The sequence below is a fragment of the Heptranchias perlo genome, chromosome 8, assembly GCF_035084215.1.
Source record: "Heptranchias perlo isolate sHepPer1 chromosome 8, sHepPer1.hap1, whole genome shotgun sequence".
Taxonomy (NCBI): domain Eukaryota; kingdom Metazoa; phylum Chordata; class Chondrichthyes; order Hexanchiformes; family Hexanchidae; genus Heptranchias; species Heptranchias perlo.
The window spans coordinates 90,493,007-90,516,054 of NC_090332.1; the positions used below are offsets into that span (position 1 = coordinate 90,493,007).

At 41.7% G+C, this 23,048-nt stretch overlaps 1 protein-coding gene across 1 annotated transcript in view; it reads right to left on the minus strand.

Moving 5' to 3' along the window:
• The window catches only part of ugp2b (UDP-glucose pyrophosphorylase 2b), a 40,920-nt gene that overhangs the window by 4,311 nt on the left and 13,561 nt on the right, over window positions 1–23,048 (minus strand). Inside the window, exons 4-8 of the mRNA XM_067989525.1 lie at window positions 19,539–19,724; window positions 17,542–17,675; window positions 14,392–14,689; window positions 6,537–6,734; window positions 2,411–2,653 (exon numbers count right to left, since the gene is read on the minus strand). Of these exons, the coding sequence (XP_067845626.1) occupies window positions 2,411–2,653; window positions 6,537–6,734; window positions 14,392–14,689; window positions 17,542–17,675; window positions 19,539–19,724 (1,059 nt within the window). The remainder of the gene's footprint in view (window positions 1–2,410; window positions 2,654–6,536; window positions 6,735–14,391; window positions 14,690–17,541; window positions 17,676–19,538; window positions 19,725–23,048) is intronic.

Sequence of the window (23,048 nt, forward strand, 5' to 3'; positions counted from 1 at the left end):
TAAAATTCTGACAGGCTAGGCAGACTGGATGCAGGGAGGATGTTTCCCCTGGCTGGGGGCCCAGAACGAGGTGTCAGAGTCTCAGGATACGGGGTAGGACATTTAGGACTGAGACAAGGAGAAATTTCTTCACTCAGGAGGGTGGTGAACCTGTGGAATTCTCTACCACAGAAGACTGTGGAGGCCAAGTCACTGAATATATTTAAAGAAGGAGCTGGATAGATTGCTAGACACAAAAGGCATCAAGGGGTATGGGGAGAGAGCGGGAATATGGTATTGAGATCAAGGATCAGCCACGATCATAGTGAGTGGCAGAGCAGGCTCGAAGGGCCGAATGGCCTACTTCTGCTCCTATTTTCTATGTTTCTATGTATTTATTTGAAGTTAGGTCATGGACCTCTTCAGTTCCTGTCGATTTTTTTTTAAAAACTCTCTCAGGACTCAATCTGAAGAAACACATTCTGTCGTTTTAGGTCAAAAAAAGTTTACATTTTTCATCCAACTGACCATTAAGATTTATTAACATTTCTCTCCTTCCATATTTACATTTTTGCTTCCTCAACGTTTCAAATCAATTCAGACCAAGAGGAGAAGCAGACAACCTGCTCTGAATAATTTCCTAATGCCGTTCTACAACCTGGGGCTCCATGGAAGTGAATGTCCCATGGGTTGTATACCCTCCCATGAAGTCAGCCGGAGGTGAGGAACACAACATTGCGACTGTAAGCTGGACTAGCACCAGTCCATAGCTCAGCCTGTCTCTGCTTCATGGGACCTTGCTTTCCACGTACATTTTTTTCTCCATGAGGTAGGCTGCCAATCTACAATTGAAATACTTGAAGAACTAGAGGCCACCTGTCATTTTCCAAGGTGACACAATCATTAGCAGAAGAGTCTGCTCAAAATCCTTAACAGCCATCATAAACTGATTAACATACTTCAATTTGTTAGAGGGTGGGGTGTCGCTCGTCACCTGAGGTTATCCCATGATTTGGGATTTATGAGCTACAAGAAATAAATCTATTGCCAGCAATTTGTTAGATGGTAACCAGCTAAATTTGCAAGTGTCGGTCACAAATGGATTCTCATTAGCTGCTATAATGACCTCCAGTTTGATGGTCACTGTTGTGACCCAGTTCTGTTGTGACAAACTGGATCAAATGACTAGAATATAGGTCAGAGAGAATGATACACACACTCGGTCCTTTGAAAGTATGTTTTCCTTTAATACACTACTGCACCAGGCCCTGCCAGGATCCTTAACCGTGTCTCTCTAGTGTAGATCACTGGAGTTTGACAGTGGATCGGATTGCGTCTGCAGAGTGGACAATTCTGCATAGAAAGGCATAATCATCTTTATACTGGCATCCAATGGCTCATCCCCACCTGCCCCATTTCTCCTCTTTCCTCTCTCAACAGCTTAGTGGTTAAATGCATTGTGCGATGTGGTACTGAGCCACACAAATAAGAAAGATCCCGAGTGCAATCTTTGGCTTGTACTGACTTAGCCTGTAGAGAGAGTACTCCCAATTCACCCCAGTATCTCTACACTTAGGAAGGTGGAGGGGAGATAAAATTAAGTGAGGTTTTCCACTCATCGCAATCCAGTAGCCCCTGCTGTAAGGTACTTAGGCATGGATGTCTGGTGAGAACAGGATTGGACTGGTCTCTGTTGTGATGTCTTACAGGTCTGTTTGGCCCATCACTCACTGTCTAGGATCTTGTGCAAGGTATCAGTGACTGCCTGTGCCCATGGGACGGTCCCACAGGTCACTGCCTTCAGAGAACAGGAGAGAAAATCAGGAGGAAAAAAAAGAAAAATGTGAACAAATGGAGAAAAATGTTGCAATAAAAGTGCAGATCATAGAATTATTTTTCTCTTCTCCCCACATTAATTCTGAAATCCAGACTATCCATTTTACTACCTCCCCACCCAAATAAAATAAAATTCACTTGTACTGGTCTCTTCATTCCACCAACTATCCAGCTGAGAGCAACTGATTTTATGAAGCTCTTTAAATGAAGACTTTGCCACAATACATCCTTGTGTCGGGAGCATTAGGGTGAAGTCCTTAGTCAGGACTCTCAATTTGACGACATGCTGAAAAACATTTTAATAAACTTTTAGCCCCGAATCTTGACACAGCAAGGGACAAGTTATTTAAAATATTAATAGTAAAATAGTAAGATTTTCCGGATTCTCTTGTGCTTCCAATTTGGGCCCTAAATTAGTGGCACGTTATTCACAATTAAAAAGGAGAGATTGGATCTGCAGGGCATCCAGATTACAACCATGCAAAACTTGTAACACGAGTTGAAAGATGGAGAGGTCAGAGGATCTAAAATGGCATGAAGCTAACGGATTATTCATTGTATTTTTTTTAAAATTGGCATCTGCAGAACTCATTACCTTAGTGAAGGAACTGCCCAGTTTAACCAAAGGCACAGATCGGAATTCTCTCTTGTCACTCATCGTCAGAGATCCTGCATTCAGGCTGTATAGGTTGGACATCACCAGCATCAGATCAGAGGTGGTTTTGACGGGCAAGAAGCGACTGCGAGGCACATTAACACCTAGTGCATTTTCAAAGCACTTAATGGCAGCACCAACAGCCGTCTCAAGCTGAATCACATTTAGGCCATCGTCCAACGTCTATTGGAAAGAAAAACAACTTGCATTTATATAGTGCCTTGAACATAAAATAACTTCCCATGGCACTTCACAGGAGTGTATTCAGACAAAAACTGACACCAAGCCAAAGGTGGAGACATTAGGACCGGTGATTAAAAGCTTAGTCAAAGAGGTAGGTTTTAAGGAGGTCTTAAAAGGAGGACAGAGAGGTGGAGAATTCCAGAGCTTAGGGTCTACAGGGCTGAAGGCACATCTGCAAATGGTGGGGCAAAGGGAGTGGGAGATGTGCAAGAGGCCAGAACTGGAGGAGCGCAGTGTTCACAGAGGGTTGTAGGGCTGGAGGAGGTTACAGAAATAGGGAGGGGCGAGGCCATGGAGAGATTTGAACACTAGGATGAGAATTTTAAATCTGAGGCATTTGGTGGACTGAGCTAATGTAGGTCAGTGAGCACAGGGGTGACGGGAGAACGGGACTTGGTACAAGTTAGGATACGGGCAGCAGCTTTTTGGATGAGCTTAAGTTTATGGGAGGTGGAAGATGGGAGGCCGGCCAGGAGAGCTTTGCAATAGTGGAGTCTGGAGGTAACAAAGGCATGGATGACAGTTTCAGCAGATGAGTTGAGGCAGGGGTGGAGACGGGCGACGTTAGAGGTGGTCTTGGTGATGGAGACAATAGCGTTGGAAGCTCATCTCAGGGTCAAATAGATCAGCAAAATTATGAACAATCTGGTTCAGCCTCAGACGGTGGCCAAGCAGGGTGGTGGAATCGGTGGCTAGGGACAAAGGCAATGGCTTCGGTCTTGCCAATGTTCAATTGGAGGAAATTGCAGCTCATGCAGGTCTGGACGTTGGAGAGGTGGGCTGACAGAGGCAGTGGAGGGGTCGAGAACAGTGGTGGTGAGCTGGAGCTGGGAGTAGTCAGTGCACATGTGGAACTTGATGTCATTCATTCAGATGATGTAATCGAGGGGCAGAGTGCAGATAAGAAATAGGCAGAGAGGGTGGGGAGCAAGGGTAGATCCTCAGGGGACTCCAGAGATTGGGGTGAGAAGGGAAGCCATTGCAGGAGATTGTCTGGTTACAACTGGATAGGTAAGACTGGAACCAAGCGAAGGCAGTTCTACTCAGCTGGGCAACGGAGACAAGGGGTTGGAGGAGGATGGTGTGGTCGACCGTGTCAAAGGCTGGAGAGAGGAGTTGCAGACAATTCCTAGTTTTTGGCTACAGATTTTCAAATAGGTTAGTGTTAAAAAGATGTAAAGCATACAACACAATACAGTTCAAAATAATGCAACCCAGTTAGGATTAAGGAGAAACTGAAGGAGTGCTTACATTCATAGCACCTCAGTCCTTTGAAATTAACGAGTGATGCTGGTAATGGCAACACCTGCTATTCTTACTTGGGTCAGAGGTGGCATCAAAAAAATATTTCAGGAAAACCTATTAATCTTACTTGCTCCAGAGGTGGTACAGCCACCTCAACCACCAAACACAGCTAAAAATAACATTTCCAATGACTAACGTCACAGGAAATATAAACTTTATATAAAGTTAAAAATTCTATTTTGTAACTATCAAATCTAGATACAAATCTGGCATATACAAACCATTATCAAGTACTAATACTATTTTAATCTTTAGAAATAATTTTTGTTTCAGTACAAATCATTATAGAAAGAAAGCTGCACCATTTATTTAGCACATTTCACGCCCTCCAGACATCCCAAAGCACTTCACAGCCAATTAATTAGTTTGAGTGTAGTTATAGTTACATAGGCAAATGCAACAGCCAATTTTCACAAAGCAAGATCCCACAAATAGCAAGGAGATAAGTGAGCAGTTAATCTGTTATTGGTGTTTTCCAATGAGGGATAGAGTGTTCAGGATACTGCGAGAAATCCCATGATCATCTTCAAATCTTTTAAGTTCACCTGAACAAGCAGACAAGGCCTTAATTTAACATCTCATCTGAAAGATGGCACCTCCAACAATGCAGCACTCCCTCGATACTGCACCAGGTCAGCCTAGATTATATGTTCAAGTCCTGGAGTGGGGCTTCAATACACAACCTGCCGACTCAGGAGAGCATGAAATACATATACACAACTCAGTCCTAACCAACTACATAATTGAAATTCACTAATTTAGGTGATAAAAAATGCTACTGTATTTTTTAATGGTTTAAAATATTTTAAAAGTACTAGACGTACTTGAGGTAGTAGAGAGGGTAGATGAGGGCAATGCAGTTGATGTGGTATATACAGACTTTCAAAAAGCATTTGATAAAGTGCCACATGGTAGGTTTGCTATTAAGATTGCAGCCCATGGAATAAAGGGGGCAATGGCAACATGGATATAAAATTGGCTAAATGACAGGAACCAGAGAGTAGTGGTGAGCGGTTGTTTTTCGGACTGGAGGGAGGTGTGCAGTGGTGTTCTCCAGGGGTCAGTGCTGGGACCACTGCTTTTCTTGATATATATTAATGACTTGGACTTGCGAGTACAGGACACAAATTTCAAAATTTGCTGATGACACAAAACTTGGAAGGGTAGTGAACAATGAGGAGGATAGTGATAGACTTCAAGAGGACATTGACACTCTGGTGGCATGGGTGGACACGTGGCAGATGAAGTTTAACGCAGAAAAATGCGAGGTGATGCATTTCGGTGGGAAAAATGAGGAGAGGCAATATAAACTAGAGGGAACAATTCTAAAAGGGGTGGAGGAACAGAGGGATCTGGGGGTGTATGTGCATAAATCGTTGAAGGTGGCAGGACAGGTTGAGAAAGCGCTTAAAAAAGCCTACGGGATCCTGGGCTTCATAAATAGAGGCAAAGAGCACAAAAGCAAGGAAGTCCTGATGAACCTTTATAAAACACTGGTTCGGCCACAACTGGAGTAGTGTGTCCAGTTCTGGGCACCGCACTTTAGGAAAGATGTGAAGGCCTTAGAGAGGGTGCAGAAGAGATTTACTAGAATGATTCCAGGGATGAGGGACTTAAATTATATGGATAGACTGGAGAAGCTGGGGTTGTTCTCCTTGGAACAGAGAAGGTTGAGATAAGATCTGATAGAGGTATTCAAAATCATGAAGGGTCCAGATAGAGTAGATAGACATAAACTGTTCCCATTGGCAGAAGGGTCAAGAACCAGAGGGCATAGATTTAAGGTGATTGGCAAAAGAACCAAAAGGTGATGTGAGGAAAAACTTTTTTTTTGTACACAGCGAGTAGTTAGGATCTGGAATGCACTGCCCGAGGGGGTGGTGGACACAGATTCAATCATGGCCTTCAAAAGGGAACTGGATAAGAACTTGAAACGAAAAATGTGCAGGGCTACGGGGATAAGGCGGGGCAGTGTGACTAACTGGATTGCTCGTGCATAGATCCAGCGCGGACTCGATGGGCCGAATGGCCTCCTTGCATGCTGTAACCTTCTATGATTCTACAGAATAGAAAACCAGGGTAAATTAGCAGGTAATTACATAAAACTAAATTATGAAAAAACTGTGAAACCTGGTGTTTAATTGCATATAATCTAAGATGGTACTTCTGTGTAATACAGAGGGAGTTGTGAAAGGTGCCATCCTTTGGACATATTAAATGTTTAGATGGACGTTAATGATCCCTGGCACTATTTCAAGAGGTGCGGGGGATTTCCCCAGTGTCGCAGCCAACCTTGTTTCCTCAACCAACACCAAAAACAGTTCAACTAGTCAGTCATTTCTTTGCTGTTACACAAATTAGCTACCACATTTACTTATAAAATAGCGACTGAACTTCAAAAGCAATTTATGTGAAGCACTTTAAGACAGTTGTTATAAAAGACTTGCATTAATATAGCATCTGAAGTTTTTCCTTTATGAACTACAAGCCTGTAGGCATATTTTATAAATTACATTACCTTTGGGTTTAAAATGATTTCCATATTAATAGCATTTTGCTTTTGTAGCCTTTCGATTGCAGCCAAAGAAATCCACAAGTTATTGGTGTTGAAGATCTTGAACTTGGTGACCGATTTAAACTCATCTACATGTGCTTTAGGCACCTGAGCTATTTCCAGCAGCCTTAGCTTACCATCATATTGAATAAGGGTACCTCCCTGCACAGAGCAAAGGCTTCATCAAAATCAAAGTGTAAACAACATGTAGACATTTACTCAGAAACAAGACATTTGCAGACTATAAAAATAGTAATTCTTTTGGTGACAAACTCAGTATGATGAAAACAAATGTTGTGAACCAAAACTAACAAACATTGCATGAAGTATGTCCTGTATGAGTGAGAAACAGCAACACATTCACTTCATTAGTTACATTTTACTGCTTAAAAGATTTAACTGTTAGTCATCTGGCAGAATAATGAACATGTATTTAGAAATTATAGTGCATTAGACATTTAAAATATTGAATGAGGAAAATTCTTTTAAATGACATACCGCACTTTTGCCAATAATTAAATGTTGTATATCAAGCCTTTTGGTTCAATTCTCAACAGTTTGAGATCATATACTGTGATATAATCTATCTTGCTATTTTGCTAATCAGCTAGTTATACTAACAATTCACTGCTGGAATCACTTGCATTTGTCCAAAATTTCTCCACGTCACTTCATTGTACATAAAGGATAATGAGTTGGCCAAGAGAAAGATACAAGGTAGTAATTAAATCAAAGTTCTGGTGAAATAATACACCACTAAAACAAATGTTACAGCCACAATTCAACAACTACTTTGGATCGGTGTCAAAATCTTTTTATTTCAACAATACATGAAGTACTTCAATAAAGTAAAGGCTGGCTTAGGCTGCTCATCGATGCAGAGTTACGGTAAGACATTTTATTTTTAAAAATGTTAAAAACAAAGTTTGAAATTTCCCTCCAATACTGTGAGCCATTCATGAAATTACCTTTAGATGCTCTTACTGTGTTTTGTCTTTTATCAAGTACAAGTCAGTGCTCTTACAATTAATATATTTCTCACTTTTGAGGTCAGCGGCTTTGTCTATGTATTGGGCTCATCAGGGAGGTGTTGTGTTACTTAACTGCCTTTTCTTAAAAAAATGGTCAATGTAGATTTCTTTTCTGTTCATCTTTTTTGGGCTCCCCTACGTGGGCTGTGATGGAGCAGAGTTACTCCCATCGAGTTAACTTTTTGCCATGTTTTTCCTCTTGTCTGATCCTTCAATGCCTGCCCAAGTGCTATTTCATCTGTTCATTAAGGTGGTTGCATGGGTCTGCAACGCACTAATTTTCATTAGGCCCTTCTGCTGCTTAGTTATGAAAAATCACAGAAATCTCTCATCTGTAAAGGGGCAGGGGGGAAAATCTGTACTTGATGCAACTTGAGATTTTGTTGGCTCGACTACAAGGGAATGAATCGATCAGGCAGTGCTCTTAAAAATGGCACTTTATAGATACTTGCAGGTTTGCCACTTTTTAATGGTCTCCTGCCCGGTATCAAATCTGAAAGTCTTTTTGGCTTCTTGTTTTCGAATGAATATTGGGCTCCCTTTTGTACTCAATATTTCTATGGAACAAGGGATCTCATCTCTCAGGAAGGCTTGAGGTACATATACAGATGTTCAGATTTCCAAAGAGGAATAGGAAGATATCCATTAGTAATCCATAAGATATCTATAATAACTGTGTGCAAGGACAATTAAATACTTTTATTGTACTTTTACATCTTCACTACTGGAATCTTGAAGCAGCAGTTGTGTGTTGAAGATTCCAGGAAGTCAGTAACCACTCCCACATTGTTTGGACTTGTTCACTGGTCCCAATACTAACCAATGATTTCTGAAGCAATTAAGTCCATTACTGGGGCAAGGTTCGAACCCAACCTTTTCTAGTTTATGTTGGAAAAGCCACTGGATTCCATTATGGCAGATCTTACTAATTATGCATTATTTGCAGCACACAGCATTGCAGATTTGCAGCCTCAGGCAGTGATACATTCACAAAATGTTTAGACTGGCACGCACCCTTTGTAAGATTGCTCAAATATGAACATTATTTATTCTCTCTGATCTGCTCAGGCTAAATTTTTCAGTTTCGCTTCCAGTTCTATAGCACTGTAAATGGGAGTACTGGATGTCTGAATATATGAAGAGTAAACCATGGGAGTTTATTAAAGGGATAGTGATTGGGGTTTACTGGCATAGGGGTTCAGGGTCTCGTCTCATCGTTACTATGGGGCAATCCCTCGTCGTCTGATAAGAACATAAGAAACAGGAGCAGGAGTAGGCCACGTGGCCCCTTGAGCCTGCTCCGCCATTCTATCAGATCATGGCCAATCTTCGACCTCAACTCCACTTTCCCGCCCGATCCCCATATCCCTTGATTCCAGAAATCTGTCTATCTCAGCCTTGAATATATTTAATGACTCAGCATCCACAGCCCTCTGGGGTAGAGAAGTCCAAAGATTCACAACCCTCTGACTGAAGAAATTCCTCATCTCAGTCTTAGATGGCTGACTCCTTATCCTGCGACTATGCCCCCTAGTTCTAGACGCTCCAGCGATGGGAAACAACCTCTCAGCATCGACCCTGTCAAGCCCCCTCATAATCTTATATGTTTCAATTAGATCACCTCTGATTCTTCTAAACTCAAGAGTATGGGCCCATTCTACTCAACCTCGCCTCATAGGACAAACCTCTCATCCCAGGAATTAATCTAGTGAACCTTCGCTGCACCGCCTCTAAGGCAAGTATATCCTTCATTAGCTAAGGAGACCAAAACTGTACGCAGTACTCCAGATGAGGTCTCACCAATGCCCTGTACAATTGTAGCCATGATGTGGAGATGCCGGTGATGGACTGGGGTGGACAAATGTAAGGACTTGCACAACACCAGGTTATAGTCCAACAGTTTTATTTTAAATCACAAGCTTTCAGAGCTTACCTCTTTCATCAGGTGAGTGAAGGGTTCTAAAAACGCATAGAACCCTTTTAGAACCCTTCACTCACCTGACGAAGGAGGTAAGCTCCGAAAGCTTGTGATTTAAAATAAAACTGTTGGACTATAACCTGGTGCAAGTCCTTACATTTGTACAATTGTAGTAAGACGTCTTTACTTTTGTACTCCAACCCTCTTGCAATAATAGAAACATAGAAAATAGGAGCAGGATTAGGCCATTTGGCCCTTCGAGCCTGCTCCGCCATTCAATATGATCATGGCTGATCCTCTATCTCAATACCATATTCCCGCTCTCTCCCCATATCCCTTGATGCCTTTTGTCTACAAATCTATCTAGCTCCTTCTTAAATATTTTCAGTGATTTGGCCTCCACAGCCTTCTGTGGTAGAGAATTCCACAGGTTCACCACCCTCAGTGAAGAAATTTCTCCTTATCTCAGTCCTAAATGTCCTATCCCGTATCCTGAGACTGTGACCCCTCGTTCTGGACTCCTCCCAGCCAGGGGAAACATCCTCCCTGCATCCAGTCTGTCTAGCCCTGTCAGAATTTTATATGTTTCGATGAGATCCCCTCTCATTCTTCTAAACTCTAGTGAATGCAGGCCTAGTCGACCCAATCTCTCCTCATAAGTCAGTCCTGCCATCCCAGGAATCAGTCTGGTGAACCTTCGCTGCACTCCCTCTATGACAAGTATATGCTTTCTTAGGTAAGGAGACCAAAACTGCATACAATACTCCAGGTGTGGTCTCACCAAGGCCCTGTATAACTGCAGTAAGACATCCTTGCTCCTGTACTCAAATCCTCTTGCAATGAAGGCCAACATAACATTTGCCTTCCTAACTGCTTGCTGCACCTGCATGTTTGCTTTCAGTGATTGATGTACAAGGACACCCAGGTCCCTTTCCATATCAACATTTCCCAAACTATCACCATTTAAATAATACTCTGCCTTTCTGTTTTTCCTTCCAAAGTGGGTAACTTCACATTTATCCACATTATACTGCATCTGCCATGTATTTGCCCACTCACTCAACTTGTCTAAATCTGAAACCTCTTTGCATCCTCCTCAACTCTCAATCCCAGTTTTGTGTCATCAGCAAACTTGGAAATATTACATTTGGTTCCCTCATCCAAATCATTGATATATATTGTGAATAGCTGGGGCCAAGCACTAATCCCTGCGGTACCCCACTAGTTACCACCTGCCACCCCGAAAAGGACCCATTTATTCCTACTCTGTTTCCTGTCTGTTAACCAATTTTCAATCCATGCCAGTATATTACCATCAATCCCATGCGCTTTAATTTTGCACGCTAACCTCTTTTGTGGGACTTTATCAAAGGCCTTCCGAAAATTCACATGCACTGGTTCTCCCTTATCTGTTCTACCAGTTACATCCTCAAAAAACTCCAGGAGGTTTGTCAAACACGATTTCCCTTTCATAAATCCATGTTGACTTTGTCTAATGCCGTTGATATTTTCTAAGTGTCCTGTTATCACATCCTTTATAATAGGCCATTTTCCATCCTACTGATGTTAGGCTAACCGGTCTGTCGTTCCCTGTTTTCTCTCTCCCTCCTTTTTTAAATAGTGGGGTTACATTTGCCACCCTCCAATCTGCAGGAACTGTTCCATAATCTATAGAATTTTGGAAGATGACAACTAATGCATCCACTATTTCCACAGCTACCTCTTTTAGTACTCTGGGATGCAGATTATCAGGTCTTGGTGATTTATCAGCTTTCAGTCCCATTAATTTCTCCAGCACTTTTTTTTTTACTAATACTAATTTCCTTTAATTCCTCCTTCTCACCAGACCCTTGGTTCCCTAGTATTTCTGGGAAGTTGCTTGTGTCCTCTTCCGTGAAGACAGAACCAAAGTATTTGTTTAATTGCTCTGCCATTTCCCTGTTCCCTATTATAAATTCTCCCGTTTCTAACTGTAAGGGACCTACATTTGTCTTCACTAATCTTTTTCTTTTTACATACTTGTAGAAGCTTTTACAGTCCACTTTTATGTTCCTTGCAAGTTTACTTTCATACTCTATTTTTCCCCTCTTAATCAATCTCTTGGTCCTTTTTTGCTGAATTCTAAACTGCTCCCAATCCTCAGGCTTGCTACTTTTTCTGGCAACATTATATGACTCCTCTTTGGATCTAATACTATCCTTAATTTATTCTGTTAGCCTTGGTTGGGCCACTTTTCCTTGTGTTTTTGCACCAGAAAGGAATGTACAACTGTTGCAATTCATGCATTTGTTCCTTAAACGTTAGCCATCCACCGTCATGCCTTTTAATGAAGCTTCCCAATCTATCATAGCCAACTCACTCCTCATACCTTCGTAGTTTCCTTTGTTTAGATTTAGGACCCTAGTTTTGGATTGGACTACTTTACTTTCCATCTTAATGAAGAATTCTATCATGTTATGGTCACTCTTCCCTAAAGGATCCCACACAACAAGATTATGAATTAACCCCTTCTCATTGCACAATACCCAATCTAGGATAGCCTGTTCCCTGGTTGGCTCCTCAACGTACTGGTCTAAAAAACCATCTCAAACACACTCCAGGAATTCATCCTCCACAGTGTTATTGCTAATTTGGTTTGGCCAGTCTATGTGTAGATTAAAGTCACCCATGATTACTGTAGTACCCTTGTTACATGCATTTCTAATTTCCTGTTTGATCCCATCCCCTACATTACCACTACTGTTTGGAGGCCTACAGACAATTCCCACCAGTGTTTTCTGCCCCTTGGTGCTTCTTAACTCCACCCAGACTGATTCTACATCTTGATTTTCTGAGCCAATATCCTTTCTCACTATTGCTCTGATTTCATCCTTTACTAACAACGCCACCCCACCTCCTTTTCCTTTTTGCCTGTCCTTCCTAAATATCGAATACCCTTGGATATTCAGCTCCCAGCCTTGGTCACCCTGCAGCCATGTCTCCGTAATCACTATCATATCGTATCCGTTTACATCTATTTGCGCTGTTAATTCGTCCACCTTATTACGACTGCTTCGTGCATTCAAATACAGTGCCTTTAGATTTGTCTTTTCAACATTTTTAGACATCTTAACTTTTTTTGTACTATGGCCCTATTTGTCTTATTACCATTTTTTCTTACCCGGACCCTATTTGTTGTCTTTTGTTTGTACGCTCTGTCCCTTCCCGACACAATCTGGTTATCCTTATCCCACTTTCCTGCACTGCTTCCATGTCTTATCTCTTTAGCATTCTAGATTTCTCTCCACCGGGACACCCCCCCCCACCCCCTTATTTAGTTTAAAGCCCTATCTACCTCCCTAGTTATTCAATTTGCTAGAACTCTGGTCCCAGCATGGTTCAGAAATAGTCCGTCCCAACGGAACTGCTCTCTCCCCAGTACTGGGGCCAGTGCCCCACTAATCGAAACCCACTTCTCCCACACCAATCTTTGAGCCACGCATTCATCTCCCTGATCCTATTGACCCTGTGCCAATTTGCTCGTGGCTCAGGTAATAATCCAGAGATTATTACCTTTGTGGTAAAGGCTAACATTCCATTTGCTTTCCTAATTACTCGCTGTACCTGCATGCTAACTTTGAGTTTCTTGTACGAGGACACCCAAGTCTCGCTGAACGCCAACATTTAATAGTTTCTCACCATTTAAAGATATTCTGTTTTTCTATTCTTCCTACCAAAGTGAATAACCTCACATTTCTGCACATTATACTCCATCTGCCACCTTTCTGCCCACTCTCTTAACTTGTCTATATCCCTTTGCGTCCTCCTCACAGCATACTTTCCCACCTAGCTTTGTATCATAGCAAACTTGGATACATTACACTCAGTTCCTTCATCTAAGTCATTAATATAGATTGTAAATAGCTGATGCCCAAGCACTGATCCTTGCAACACCCCACTAATTACAGCCTGCTAACCTGAAAATGACCCGTTTATCCCTACTCTGTTTCCTGCCCGTTAACCAATCCTCTACCCATGCTAATATGTTACCCCCAACTCCATGAGCCCTTATCTTGTATAACAACCTTTTATGTGACAACTTATCGAATGCCTTTTGAAAATCCAAATATACTACATCCACTGGTTCCCCTTTATCTACTCTGCTAGTTACAACCTCAAAAAACTCTGATACATTTGTCAAACATGATTTCCCTTTCATAAAACCATGTTGACTCTGCCTAATAATTTTCTAAGTGCCCTTTTACCACTTCCTTAATAATGGATTCCAGCATTTTCCCGACGGCTGATGTCAGGCTAACTGGCCTGTAGTTCTCTGCTTTCTCTCTCCCTCCTTTCTTGAACAGCAGGGTTACATTTGCTACCCTCCAATCCGCTGGAACCATTCTAGAATCTAGGGAATTTTGGAAGATCATAACAGTGCATCCACTATCTCTGCAGCCACCTCTTTTAGAGCCCTCAGATGTAGGCCATCAGGTCCAGGGGATTTATCAGATTTTTGTCCCATTAGTTTCTCAAGTACTTTTTCTCTACTGATATTAATTACTTTAAGTTCCTCACTCTCATTAGACCCTTGGTTCTCCACTATTTCTGGTATGTTTTTTGTGTCTTCTACTGTGAAGACAGATACAAAATATTTAAGGCATCTGCCAATTCCTGAATCCCCATTATAATTTCTCCTGCCTCAGCCTCTAAGGGACCAATGTTTACTTTTGCTACTCTTCCTTTTTACATACTTGTAGAAGCTCTTGTATTACTCAGGAATTTTATGTATCAATGTTTAATAATGCTTATAAATGATGTAGTGTTTATGAAAAAGAATCTTATTAATTTGATTCAGAACAACCATTACATTATATTGCCAGCTAATTACCTTTACATCTGCTCTTGTCTTGTCAGTTACTTCCATAACAAACTCACATTGTCTTCCATTTGGTGGATTCAAAAGATGATGGAGAATGCTCAGATCAACTGTTGCTCCAAGATTATCAATATTAGATACAAAAATATATTCTTTCCCCTGGTCCAAAAAGATTTCCAATAGACCCGAGTTGTGGAAGCTGGCATAGATGTCTCCATGGCCTGGTGGGTACCAAGCTTCTGCGTTATCCCCAGAGCTAGATAAATCCTTAGCTACAGGAAGCAAGGACTCCTTATTAATCCGTGGGTACCTGAGGAGCAATTCAGAAAATCAGGGCATTTTACTAAAAGCAAGGTTGATCTCTGGATCTGCGTTATGGGACGTTCAAGTCATTGTACTCCAAACTATGACTACGTGCCATGATTGGGCAAATGTTATGGCATTCTGCTTTTCAATACTGTATTACACCATTAAATTAGTAGCAACACGAAAGAACACAATATATGCTGATACTTTACATTGATGTCATGGATATTTACTTTTTATTAAAACACACTTATTTTAGGATTATCTGTGTGGCTCTGTTTCACAGGAGGTAGTGCATCAGGACAACTACCTTCTTGAAAACAAAACTTTTGAAAAAAAGTTTTATTTCAATTATACTTTGATTTCAGAATAAGCTTTCCTTCCTTTAGAAAGCATGCTACTGGCCACCTTAGAAATTATTAATAAGGGTCAGGCACAATAGAAAGGTGACACTTTTCCATTAAGTCTTCGTTTCTCTCTCTGCAGGGAGCAACAGATGAGTTAGCCAGTATTAAGAAATATCATCCCACGTTTATGTAGCTGTTAAAAAGCCCGTTAAGAAAACACAGATCTCTGTTTTTGGTGCTGTACAATTGAAATGGTATGGGTATTCATAGGCTATGAATTACAGTTATATTGCACCACTGATCTGAGACACCACAGTAGATACAGTGTGTAATTCACTGCTGGTAAGACTCCATTATATTGTCTGGCTGCAAATTGCACTTTGGCCACCAAGACAGAATTCTGCACGTGCGCAGTTACAGGCACGTGTAGAGAGTGTGGCGAAAGCGTACACTTTTTCAAACATCAAAAAGATTCTGCTTACATTTACAAAGTGTCCAGGGAGATCCAGTAACTAGCGGAGTACCTCAGTTGATGTGGTCTCCCTTTTTTAAAAAACTCATTCATGGGATGTGGGCGTCGCTGACGAGGCCGGCATTTATTGCCCATCTTAAATTGCCCTTGAGAAGGTGGTGGTGAGCCGCCTTGAACCGCTGCAGTCCGTGTGGTGAAGGTTCTCCCACAGTGCTGTTAGGAAGGGAGTTCCAGGATTTTGACCCAGCGACGATGAAGGAACGGCGATATATTTCCAAGTCGGGATGGTGTGAAACTTGGAGGGGAACGTGCAGGTGCGTTGTTCCCATGTGCCTGCTGCCCTTGCCCTTGCAGGTGGTAGAGGTCGTGGATTTGGGAGGTGCTGTCGAAGCCTTGGCCAATTGCTGCAGTGCATCCTGTAGACAATACACACTGCAGCCACTGTGCACCAGTGGTGAAGGGAGTGAATGTTTAGGGTGCTGGATGGGGTGCCAATCAAGTGGGCTGCTTTGTCCTGGATGGTGTCAAGCTTCTTGAGTGTTGTTGGAGCTGCACTCATCCAGGCAAGTGGAGAGCATTCCATCACGTTCCTGACTTGTGCCTTGTAGATGGTGGAAAGGCTTTGGGGATTCAGGAAGTGAGTCACTCACTGCAGAATACCCAGCCTCTGACCTGCTCTTGTAGCCACAGTATTTATGTGGCTGATCCAGTTAAGTTTCTGGTCAATGGTGACCCCCAGGATGTTGATGGTGGGGGATTCGGCGATGGTAATGCCATTGAATGTCATGGGGAGGTGGCTAGACACACTCTTGTTGGAGATGGTCATTGCCTGGTACTTAAGTGGCAAGTAACATTCGTGCCAGACATCAGCTCAAGCCTGGATGTTGTCCAGGTCTAGCTGCATGTGGGCACAGACTGCTTCATTATCTGAGTGGTTGCGAATGGAACTGAACACTGTGCAATCAGCAGCAAACATCATCTTCCATGTCACAATCCATATGTTTCTGCATTAGATAATACAATGCCATACCAGGTGAATTTTAATGAGCTTGTCCCTTATCAATAGTTTTAACAAGTTATTTTTCTGTAGACCGGTACAACTCCCCAACCTTGTTATCTTATCGGTAGTTTCACTCAATCTATTCTACCAGGTGGAACTTCTAATTATAAATCTGTACCATTCCATACCAATCTGCTGCTTCTAAAAAGGATGATGCATTCGCAGACATTTCCTTCTGCAGAACTAGTTATCAATGGATTAAAGTGGCTCAGTAGGTAGTACTCTCGCCTCAAGTCAGAAGATCCCACACCAGAGACTTGAGCACATAATCCAAATCAACACTTCAATGCAGTACTGAAAGAGTGCTGCACGGTCAGGGGTGCAGTCTTTCAGATGTGACGTTAAACTGAGGCCCTGTCTGCCCTCTCAGTTGGACGCAATAGATCCCATGGCACTGTTCGAAAAAACGCATGGGAGTTCTCCCCGGAGTCCTAGCTAATATTTATCCCTCAACCATCACTAAAAACAGATTATCTGGTCGTTATCTCATTGCTGTGCGCAAATTGGCTGCCGCATTTCCTACATTACAACATCAACTATACCTCAAAAGTACTTCATTGGCTGTGAAACACTTTGGGATATCCTGGGGTTGTGAAAGGTGCTATATAAATGCAAGCCTTTTTTCTGAAATGTATGAAGCATGTCTTTTAAATTAGGTTTACTAAACAGACCATTGCTTGAAGGCCAATCTTAATTCAACAGTTCAGTGTACTTCCTTACTTAACCGGCAAAAAGCTAAAGGTTATTATTACAATATAAAAAGAAATAAACTTCAAGACAGTCTAATTAACCCTTTCCTTACAATGGCAAGTCAAATTGTGCAAGATGGCCTCCCCGCGGGGGTTTCACACTGCTGTAGTCGGTGCCCGATTGGATGGACTCTGGATTTATGCTGCCTCCATTGCATATTCATGGAAAAGTGGCAGTATAACCGTACCCTGACATGAACAGATAGGGGAAAAAAATAACTTCTTTACCTGCTTTGGTTGAAGGTATGAATTTTCACATGAGAGTGACTGTACTTCTGTAATATCTTCTTAGTATCCTCATCAGTGTTGAATGAGTTCATCAAGACCAAGGGGACATCTGCATCGTAGGTTTTGTTCAAATGCTAGCAAATCAAGATAAATTTACATTTGATAGGAAGCTAATGTTAACTTATCACCAATTGATACATCATAATACCTTAATACTTTATTGGTATTAACAACCCAACTTACAAATCTGAGCTAACATGCCATAACTAGAATCAGAGCTGTACACCAGAATCCCACTGATCTTAGTGACAGAGCCATGTTAGTCATTTTACTTTAGATTTTTTTCCTCCAATAATCTTGCATCTTTCCTATAAGAGGTCCAAACTGAACATTATTCCAGATTATGGCCTCACAAAGGCCAGATACAAATTTAACATTTGCATTTCTACAGCACCTTTAATTTAGAAGTTCGTCCTAAGGCACTTCACAGGAGGAGCAATTGGAAAAAAATGGACACCGAGGCAAAGGAGGAGATATTAGCAGAGTGATCAAAAGCTTGATCAAAAAGGTAGGTTTTAAAGGAAGAGAGGGAGGCAGAGAGTTTAGGAAAGGAATTAGCATCATTGGACAAAGCATCCAATTTAGTGTCAACCACAAACATAAATCCTGTCCTCTAAATCATTATGAAAATTATAAACTCTGGCCCCAGTGGGACTCCACTGGTAACCAGTTTCCACTTAGACACCAACTTTTGTCATCTACCCTTCAACCATGCATTAATTTAGCTTCCATCTATCCCATGGGCACGTTTTCAAAAATTCATTCTTGGGATGTGGGCGTCGCCGGTATTTATTGCCCGTCCCTAATTGCCCCGAGAAGGTGGTGGGCCGCCTTCTTAGCAGTTTGATACAATGGAGTGGATTACTTGTGAGACCACTTCAGAGGGATATTAAAAGTCAACCACATTGGTGCGGGACTGGAGTCACATTTAGACCAGACCGGGTAAGGACGGCGGGTTTCCTTCCCTAAAAGGACATTAGTGAAGCAGTTGGGTTTTTAATGATAATCCAACATCTTCGTGGTCACTTTTACGGATAGCTTTTATTTCCAGATTTTCAAATTCTCAAACTGCCATGGTGGGATTTGAATTCATATTCTCTGGATTAGCCTAGTATCATAACCACTACACTACCATCCCAAATGTAGCTTATGAATCAATCCATTATATGGGAGAGTGTCAAATGCCTTATTGAAATCATGTACTTAACTTTCAGTCTCACCCTCACCCATCAGATCCATATCCTGCTCAATGTAAATTAGTCAGACATGACTTGCCTTTACTGAAATCATGCTGATGCTCTAATCTGACAGGTTCTGCAGGTGATCCCCTTTTCTAATCCTCAAACACTTCCCCACAATTAAGGCAAGGCTCACATTTTGAGGGCTTATCATTGCTTTTTTGATATAAAAACATGGGCCACACTGCTGATTTCCAATCCACTGGCACATTACCTAATTCCAATGAGCTTTGAAAGATTTCATAGAAGGGACTGGCAATCTGCTCAGCCAACCCTACCAGCATCCTTGGATCGAAATCAGAGTTTGGAGCCTCATTTATTTGACCTTTCGGGCAGTACCAAGGATATAGATGGTGGTTAAAAGTTGCTGATAGTTCAGCAATACTCCTATAGGAACTTCACTCCCACAGATGACCTCGAACATTCCAGATTCTTCAGGGGTTTAACCAAGGACCTACACAGCTTCACCTGATATCTGCACATGCAACACCAAGACCAACTGTAATGCCTCAGATAACTCTGCAGCCCAGGGCTTGAATCGGGAATCTTGAACTTATTTTATATGGCGTAGTACCATATGATAGCACAGTGATTAAATGCACCTTATCAGCAGAAGCCAATAGCAAAATTACCTGTAATTCTAAGTTTGTTCTGGTCTGGTTTGGCTTGGCTATATCAACAATATAAATTTGTCCTTACCTCAATCTGCAGAACTGTGAGGTCTAGGAAGGTATTCTCATTGCGTACACTAATCAAGCTTTTGGGGCCTTTGCAGCCCATGCTAGTGCCAAGTCCTCCATTCAATTTTACCACCACCAGTTTGCTTAAAAGTGAAGCTACATCGTCCGGCAACCCTCTGGCTTGTATTTTATCATATGGCTGAATCTGGAAGCAGAATTGAAATTTTAGGAAACATACCATCATCCATCATGATGTTGTACTCAAAGTAACCACTGTCAGAATCTGCTAGAAATTCATTGTCAACTGATGAATTAAATACACCCCCATTTCTATAACAGGAGGCGAATGTCAGCCTGCTTGTTCCACAACACACTTCTACTCCCTCCCTCCCCCCATGAAGACTATAAAAAACAATCAAATGCTTAGAAACATCAAATAGTATCCCTGAGCATGACTATCTGGAGAGGAACCTGTGCTGCACTGAAGCTGCCGACAGGCCTGTTGCCCCTTTCCCTGTTGTGCAGCAACAATGACCAGTCTGAGGATATCCATGGCAACAGCTTCACCGTGTGGAATGAGAGGACATCATTGGATTGGGAATATCGCTTCATCAGGGCTAGATCATGTCTTTCCAGCAGTTGGCCAACAAATTTCTTATCACCCAACACGACTCCTTTTGCTGCTTCAAGGTCTGCCACTCCATCGAAGACCCTACCATTCTCTGTAAAATCCAACACAAACTGACCCCATTAGATCGGGCCCTCTATAAACACAGACCGCTGGCACACTCAATACAGATATCATAAAACATCTACATGGGTCCTGGGACTGCGATCTGGGCCTTCCACCCTCAGGGAAAAATTGGAAGGGCTCCGAGAACTGGCTCTCACTATCTCCACCTGCAGCAGAATAAAAGAGAGGGCCAACTCAGAATCCTCCATCACACATTGCACAAACTTATAAAATGCCACCCGATCCTGGTAAGTAAGTGCTGTGGAACTGTGGCCTCAAGGGCTCACTGCTGCACAAATTCTGGTTCTGCCCCTCCCAATAGCCTTTCTGGATAGAGGTGCTGGAGGCCACTGAAACCAAGATAGGTCTCATCATCCCTCTGGACCCAAGCCCATACATATTTGTCCTACTGCCATGGAACCACTACCACTCACAAACCCACACAGATCTCATTCCTGGCAAGAATATGCCCCATAAAAGGAAGATGCCATTAAACAACATTCACAACAAATATGTGGTCTACATACATTGGGCATCTGCCAGTCAGAGTAAGTAGTGTTACAGGCTGTGCACGGAGGTGCAGAAATACCAGAAGTTATGGGACCCCTTCTTGCAGGCCAGTCTCCCATCTAAAACTCCCACACCCAGGCCAGCCCCAGGGCCATCTGCTGAGCAGACAGTCCCCAGCGCCCTGTACAATGATTACAAGGCTATGGTTCTACTATTAAGTAGCTTAACTCTCTCCACAATCTTACAGCACCCCCTAGCCAGGGATGATGCCAGCCTGGTTATTGCACATCCTTCACTCCAATGTGTAGAACTATATAACTATACATCTCCCTCAATACATTTACCTACAATGTTGTGAATTTGTACTATACCATTTACTCTCTAGTGTGTAAGCTTATTACTATATAAAATGTACTTAATTAAAAACCAAGCCAACCAGATGAAGTGCACACAGAACTTAGTGTGAGCCAAGTTGTACTGGCATGTTTCCCATTAAATACATTTATAAACAAAAAGGACACAAGCTACTTTTCATAAACCATATTTAAACTGTTGAGCATTTTGCTTCTACTTCCTGACCCGTCAGCCAGAATTAGACTCGAGGGTACTTTACAGCCTTAATCTTGCTCCTCGTATAAATCATCCGCTGTTCACTGGTGTACTTGTAGAATAAAGTCCCTTGTTAATGAACCAATACTGTAAGTCTCAATATAGAAAGTCTGGCAGTTGGGCAAAATTAACTCCTTTGCTCCTGCAACTTTATAGCCATAGAACTAGACAATTGACCCATACACAAGGTAAATCCTTTATTTAAAACTTTTATCAGGAAAATAATGGGGGGAAAAAAAGGAATGAGAACAGAAATCACATGTACATCAAATTGAACTATGTATATTTGCTGTAGAGGTTTATTATTTTGATATAATGAATTTAGAATTGTGTGTAATTACAGCATGAAGACCGCAGACTAAGATTGTTCCCATCCACTCATTTTTAAAAGAAGCCCAATGTCTGGTGATAAACTCCATATTGTAATGAATTTTGAACAGACTTTCAAAAAAAAATTTAAGCCAGCAAGTCATAGTTTACAGCGCACCACATAAACTTTGGTTCACACTAAGCCAGATGATCAAAGTAATCATTTAGGAAGGGTGACTAAAATATGATCAAATATTTTAAGTCACTGATGGCTGAAGATATAATACTCTGGGAAAGCTAACCAAAAATAGAAGTGGACTGAGTTGACAAACCTAAACTGTCATTTAGCTTGGCACTATTATCTGCACCAAACTAATTCTAGCAATAATGGTTATACACTTACTCAACTACTGTAGGGGGTCTAAGATATTTAAATCCATCAAATACTTATTACTCGTATAAAAATAAGTGACAGTCTGCTTCAAAGTAGTAGCCCATTATTTGGAGCAAATCAACATAGCTTTCTGCACAGCAAGAACGATTAAGTTGACGACAATACACGCAGACATTTAAAGAATGTATATTTAGAGTGCACTGCTGTTCCAGGAAGCAAACTGACTGCTAGCCAGAAACCAGACTCTGGAATCTGTCAGAGATGGATGCCAGTATTAACAAAATAAAAAACAAGTATATTTAGTTTTATAAAATTTTCTACTCAAAGATGATAATTACTTTTTCTTATTCTAAACATTCAATTAAATGAATACTCTTAAGGTCCTAGAATGGCTTCATCCTTCAATATTTTTATGCAAATCATAGCAATGTAAATTTTAAAAAGTAAACAAATTCAACTGCTCTATCCAGAACCTCCAAAACGAGAGGTCACAAATATAAGCTAGTCACTAATGAATCCATAGGGAATTCAGGAGAAACTTCTTTACCCGGGAGCGTTAAGAATGTGGAACTTGCTAGCACAAGAAACAGTTGAGGCGAATAGCATACAAGCATTTAAGGGGAAGCTAGATAAGCATGAGGGAGAAAGGAATAGAAGGATATGCTGACAGGGTGAGATGAAGTAGGGAGGGAGGAGGCTCGTGTGGAGTATAAACACCGGCATAGACCAGTTGGGCCGAATGAGTCTACAGCACAGAAACAGACCAATGTTATTCTATGTATGCCCAGAAGTATTGGGCCTTCTGAACACAGTGAGCATTATTGTACTTTCAAGGCAAGGTGCAAGCACAAAATATGTTTTCATCTAACCTCAGCTTCCAGCATCCCAAACGGTTACTGAAAGCAGTTAGCAGCAAAGGCACTGAAAGCCAAGCCTAGTCAAAGACTATTTCTACAAATAAAAGACAGAGATGA